The sequence below is a fragment of the Buceros rhinoceros genome, unplaced genomic scaffold, assembly GCF_000710305.1.
Source record: "Buceros rhinoceros silvestris isolate BGI_N320 unplaced genomic scaffold, ASM71030v1 scaffold33295, whole genome shotgun sequence".
NCBI classification, from domain to species: Eukaryota; Metazoa; Chordata; class Aves; order Bucerotiformes; family Bucerotidae; genus Buceros; species Buceros rhinoceros.
The window spans coordinates 5,677-12,150 of NW_010411661.1; the positions used below are offsets into that span (position 1 = coordinate 5,677).

At 45.8% G+C, this 6,474-nt stretch overlaps 1 protein-coding gene across 1 annotated transcript in view; it reads right to left on the reverse strand.

Annotated features, from left to right (window-relative positions):
• Window positions 1-508: 508 nt before the first annotated feature.
• SUV420H1 (suppressor of variegation 4-20 homolog 1 (Drosophila)) overlaps window positions 509-6,474 on the reverse strand; it is a 20,564-nt gene continuing 14,598 nt past the window's right edge. The window contains exons 6-9 of the mRNA XM_010136095.1: window positions 6,180-6,199; window positions 5,862-5,998; window positions 3,194-3,390; window positions 509-2,013 (exon numbers count right to left, since the gene is read on the reverse strand). Coding sequence (XP_010134397.1) covers window positions 545-2,013; window positions 3,194-3,390; window positions 5,862-5,998; window positions 6,180-6,199 — 1,823 coding nt within the window. The 3' untranslated portion in view covers window positions 509-544. The remainder of the gene's footprint in view (window positions 2,014-3,193; window positions 3,391-5,861; window positions 5,999-6,179; window positions 6,200-6,474) is intronic.

Below are 6,474 nucleotides of genomic sequence, written 5' to 3' on the forward strand. Positions count from 1 at the left end.
AACATCTAGCAAAGGAACCGAGAAGCTGGAGATCGTTGCTGGTGATATTAACATGTACTAGAAAACCTTAATATGCTGCTACTATGATTTCTGAAATTGTGTAGTCGAACGCTGCAAGAGCCAAGCGACGCCCTCACGGGGCGAACCCCGTGACGTCGCCGCACCGCGCGTATCCTCATCGTCCCGCATGGAAAGCTCTGAATGCCGTTTCCTAACTGTGCTTGAGCCTGTCTCTGACCGGCGCGCGCTCCCTCTCCCGCGGAATTGCACATAAGAAGGCGGTTAAAAAGGACAATAAAAACCTGCACAGACCAGACCTCAGCAGAGTCCGCTTGCTGTACACTTTCTACAACAGGACGCCGATAGGTGGATAAACCATAAAGAAGTGCTGCCACCCAAGTTCTTCAGAAAGTTCTTCAGCTGAGGAATAATCAAATGGAATTTTTGTTGGGTTTTATTTTTGTTGTGGTTTTTTTTTCTTTTTTTTTTTTTTTTAATTAAAAAAAAAAAAAATGACATCCAGGTCAGTGTAAGACCTATAAGCTTATGCATTGAGCCTCAAAGACTGATCTTCTCTCCTCCTGGAAGAAATATCAATATCTATCGAATCCTTGCCAACAATAAGCCTCAATCTCTTCGCTGGAGGAAGAGGAATAAAGTCATCAAATTCATCATCATAGTCATCTTCCTCCTCATCGTCCTCTTCTGACGAAGACTCACCTGCCGTCTCCTCTTCATAGTGACCATAATCATCTACTTCCATCCTGGACTCCAGAAGGGAGAGAGTTTCGCTGCAACACACGCCGTTCTCGTGCAGGTCCTCAGGGTACGGCCCTCTGTTCTCCTCCTCGCGTTTTAGCTGTATTTTTAATTTTGTTGAGCTATTGCCTGATCCTGAGTTAAACCCATTATTTAGCTTTGCTACATATAAATTATTATCTTTTTCATGGTCTTTACTTAATTTGATGCTTATTTTTGAAGAATTCATGCCATCGCTTTCTTGGTCGTTTGCCTTGCTACTGCTATCGTGGCGCCTACGAAGAGTCAGTTTGGGGATCCCAGAGCTATTTTCAAGGATAAGTTGTGCATCATACCTCGTGATTCGTCTTTTCTTTTTACTTTTTGCAGTTCTAAAGCTGTCTTTTGCTTTAAAATTGTCAGAGGTTACCACCGAGCAGCCACCAGCCCCAGGGACACAGTCTTTATAGCCAACGGGCACGTCCACCCCAGCGTTCCTCTCTCCGAGGTCTGAATGGGAACTAATCAAATCTGGAACTTCATCTTTCAAGGGTGCGTTGTGCATAGTATCAGTTTCTTCTGGTTTTGCAGGCGGTTTCACAAGTTTGCCTTGTCGAGATTTCTTTTTTGAGGCACCTGCATCGTTTTTCTGGCACCTCCCCTCCCCTTTATGGGATGGTCCATGAGCCATGTCGCTGCCGTTTGTCGCGTGAGGCTGCTGCTCTAAAACGTCCGACTGCGTTCCAGTCAAGTTACTCTTATAGCTGTCCAACATATTTGGTTCAAGCTTTGTGTCAGAGGTCTCCTTCAAACTCATCCGCGTTCTCACCGACCTCCTGGTTAGGTATGTGCAGGGTGGGACATCACCATGCCCGTGAGCACCTTTCACAGAATTCAGTTTGTGTTCTCTGGCCGCGTGCCTGGTCAAGCACCCGCTGGAGACTGCGACTTTGACTGGTCCCTCCAATTCTTTATCCTTTTTAATGGGCAAGTTCTTATATAAAACTACTTTAGGCTCTTTGAGAACTAAATTTCCCATTTCGAGCTTTCTCGAAGCGTTCTTTTGCTCTGGCCTTTTGCACTGATTTCTCAACTTGATCTTTGACAGTAAAGGCTTTGCAGGCTTTTTCAGTCTCTTTGGTACCCTGGAATTATTTATATGAGTTAGTTTAGATGAGGTAGAATTGGATGATGCTGGAATTCTTGACATAGACTGCCTGGTTAACGTTCGGTTTTTGCTGTTTTTCTTTACGCCAATCGAAGATTTTCTGTTAGCTGCGACAGAAAAACAAGGTTTGTTACGACCCTGCTTTAGGCTGAGTTTCCCACTCCCAAACACGACGGTAATCTCCCCGATTGTAAACACGTCCTCGAGAGCTGGGAGCCAGGCTGGAGAGCAGGCAGCGGGGCTGTGGAACTTGCGGCTCGGACACGAAGGTACATCCCCCTCACTGCCCCCAGAGCACCAGCTCCACGTTCACTGAATTTCTTCTTCTACCTTTTTCAAAAGCTCCATGTCACCTCATCGCTGGAGCATTATTCCAGCACACCCTGAGGATCAGCAGCTCTAGGATTAACCCCAGCATTTTCTCCTGCGGAGGGAGGAAAACACCCCAAACCTGAGCTACTGTGATGGATTCAGGTGTCCTTTGTCTGCCACCTGCTGCGGTGAGCAGAGGAGTCTGGGTGGCCCAAGCCAAGCTGCAGCTCTGGAGCTTTGCAGTTAGAGACCGTAGGAGGGTTTAGGGAAGCGGCTTTTTCTTTTTCTTAAGTATCACAGCAGTAAACAGGAGCCAGGTGGAACCATGACACCTTCTGTGGCTCCAAACCCGTTTGCTAGTTAAGTCAAAGTTTAAGTTACTTATTTTGCCTGTACTGAAGGTGATGGGGTGGGCAAGGGGGAAAGAAAAATTCTCTTCACAGCTCCATGAAGTCTCTCAGGAGCATCACAAACAACAATCCCTTCCAGTTTCTTCTGAGATACTAACTGTGCCCTTCCACTGCTGGAGAGGAACCTGAACTACCAGTCCTGGATGTGGAGAGGGAACAGCTGCCTGATTTAAAGGAAGGAAACGACTATTTGTTTAATAATCTCTACTACGAGAACTTATTTAAAAACTCTTTTCCTACAGAACGCAGATAAACTTTTCTTTCCTAACCCACACTACTGCGTGTGGTGCTTCGCTGTGTTCTGAAACACAAACACTGGTTTAGAAATGACACAACCGGCTCCTGGTATCAACAACACACGAACACACCACCCCTCGTTCTTGAAGAGCTGAAGGGAGCCCACGGACCTGCTATGGAATTTGCCTTCAGGCTCCTGAACAAATGACAGCTCCAAAGCCCACCACCCAAGATGGGTCTCAATACAGAGAGGAATTCCACCACCGAGGAAGTTTTTCCTGGTTTTACGAACCCTGTAACCTGCCCCCCAGCTCTGCCCCTCACTTACTTGCATTAGCTTTTTCCTGAGTGGTGTCTGCATCCGTGTTGGAGCTGACGGACTGGCTGTCCGAGTTCTTGCTGCTGTCACCCAACTTTTTAAGTCTGTTCAGTCGTTTATCTGTTTCCCTCAGTCCGTATTTACTGTTAATCACAGGAGTAGGTGCTGGCAATCCCACTCTTGATTTAAAAGCACCAGTTCCACGTCTACAAAGACAAAGAGGCCACAACGTATTAATAACTCTTCATATGAACTTGGTTTCCAATACCATAGTTCAAATCTCGGGTGTATTTGGACGAACGATTCCAACACCCACTGAACGATCAGCATTCTGTGGGCTGGTGAACAAGATTAGCTAAGCACTTTTTCCAGTGTGGCGTGCAGAAAACCTTCCATTTATTTCTTGCAAGAAGAAAAATAGCAAAAGCAGGTTTCCCTGGCTTTACGTCCATTTTAGAGTAATTTCGCAGTCAAATTATACAAGTGGAAATGAAATACCGTAGCTCAAGATACTGCTTACATTAGCTCAGAAAACTGAAATTTTCCCCAGTCACCCGAGGTAGTGACAATCCGCCAGTTTCAGTGACAATGCTTGTTACCGCATCAGCGAGAGCTGAGAAGTTCAGAACACGGGCTAAAATCACCACACGTTCAGTGCTCCTTAGTAACGGGAAGACGCCAGAGTGTATTTACCATGAAAATGAAGTGGCTGAGCAAACTGAGGACTTTTCTAAGTAATCACAGAAAGGGATGAAGATTGAGAATGCCTGTACTTGCACTTCAACCACTACCACCAGGGTTCTTGTGATGCTCCTTCACCAGCCTGCACTTTGCAGAATTGCTGAGGACAGCTTCAGTTTGCATTCCAGTGTGCTGTACTGGAAGAAAACCTACAAAGCTTAACTGAAAGAGCACCAAAAAGATGGGGCAGGATCGCAGGCTCCATGAGGTTCATCATTCTGCAGCCACAATACTGTTCTCAAACTAAAGGGATGCGTTTGACATGGAACATTCTCTCGGTACAGTACTGAATTCTGCGAGTTACGGGCAGTGAGAGAGACTCGGCGCCAGCAGGAAGCAACAGGGCTATCAACACCCACGACTGTCTCCCGACATGCCGTCTTTGGAGCCCAGCTGTCCCAGGGAGCCAGTGTGCACAGCAGGCTCACCTGGAAAGAGGACACGTACGCATGTAAAGACAGGCACTTCTTCTGCTTGATGACTTCTGGAGGCTTGAGAATAACTTGTACGGTGACAGCCTTCCCCCAGCTCCCAAACACACCCCACGGGCTCTCTACGTCTGGCATTTTAATGCCAGAAACTAAACACAGCGCGGTCAAAATCGGGTCACTTAAAGATGATTTCTTTGTGGTGTACAAAGCAGACGTTGTCTCCTCAGGGTTGGTAAAAGCTCGTTTTTCCTTGCTCAACTCCCCTACATTCAAATCTCTGGTATTTGATTGCTGTAACACACCCTTGTGACCGAAAAGCAGATTCTGAAGACAGAATTACCCAAACATTAGCTTTAAAATACAACATTTTCAAGTACTTCATACACCAATGTGACAAGTTAGTGAAAATGTTCCAACAGATAAAATTGGTTTGTCCCAAAAGAGAAAGTACGTCCATATTACATCAACAATCAGAGAACTTGAGGAAAAATCCACCTGTCGCTCCAAGCAACATGGAAAGAACCATCACGGTGCCCATTTATCCAACAGCTCCCAGGACCGAAGCTCATTGCCACTGGCAGCTCTAGGCGAAGCCTCAGACTGCGCCCCTCACTTGGGATAACCTACCAACATCGCCTGAGCCCGCAGGTCCACATCAGGAGGATTTCCCCTGAACAGCAAGAACTGTTAGTGACTGAACTAGCTGGTTACAATGTGGGCAGGACAACTGCTAAACTATTTCTGCGTGGGTGCACTAAGCTCTTTCTCAAGAGGATTAATATTTTCTCCTTTACAGGTTTTTCTCTCCACAGTCAGGTTAAGTGGTTACAGAACTGTTGCAGGCTCTGTGTCGTTCCTCACGGAACTGGGTGGAGCTCCCACAGAAGCTGAGCCTTCGCACTCACAGCACGCAGACGTTTCAACACGGCAAAAACCAGCTAAGAAATTCCGTCAACTGGTTTTGTGAGGACACCAGGCTGGGGCAGCGCAGGTGAAAACCCAACACAGCAACAGCTTTGCTGCTGTTGTATGATGGACAGATGCAAGCAAGCACTGTCCGAACCAGCAGATCTTTACTAATACACAAATCCCTAGAAGTTCTAGTAACACAGAGGGAAAACCGCTCTGTCTGTGCCCAGCAGAAGAGAACTTCTGGTCAACATCGAAAACATTAATGGAATTTGCTTTCTCTAGTGCAAAGAAGAGCAAAAGTTGGGGGTCAGTTGCTAAGGGTTGTATAGAAGCGTTCCCCCCTGATCCTCCTTTATTCAGTACCAGTATTTTTGGGAATCTACATGGCTTTTCTGTTAGTCTCATTTTAGGCTGTCAACAGAGACTCAGAGGAAAAACAGAATGCAGGAGTTCTCAGGAAACAAGACCATCCAGTAACAACACAAACCAATCTTTACGACAAAGAGTGTGTCCAAAAATCTCAGTGCTCATCACCAAGAACTTTGACAAAACTGATGCAATTCCATCTGAAATGTCTTGCTATCAGCACGTACCTTTCACAGGTGTAACATTCGCAGTATTCGTTGTTCTCTCCAAAAAACCCATCTCCATAGTAACAAGAGATCTCTTCTCCAGGTTCAATATCTCTTAGAGCTTTCACACATGCTGTATCTCTGCCCGTTGATACAAACTGGGGAAGGAGACAACAGGAAGGGGAGGGGGGGAAAAAAGAAAAAAAAAGGTTAACCATTAAGGTTGACCAGTATCTGAATAAGAAAAAATAGTAAAATGGTCGGGGAGGAAAAGGTGCAGGGGCAAAGGGAAAAAAATGTGGGGTACTTTTATTTATTTACTTTTAAATTATTGCTTACCTTACAGTTAGGTCTGCAATCTGAAAAAGGTCCAAAAGATAAAGTCAATTAACTGTTGATAAGACCTGAAACATGAATAGTTGTAGATATCTAAAGTAAGATTCACTCTGACTTCAGTGACTGTAGAACCTCAGCTACATACTGGGCATTACGCTAGGACTGCACAAAGCCACGCGCCAAAGACGCCTGCTTTGACACCATTTGGTTCTGGAGCTCTTCCCAACGCCTTCACAAACGTCCAGGTCCCTCTTTAAGGCGACAAGACGTATCTCAAATTCTACCTGCTATGCCTTCA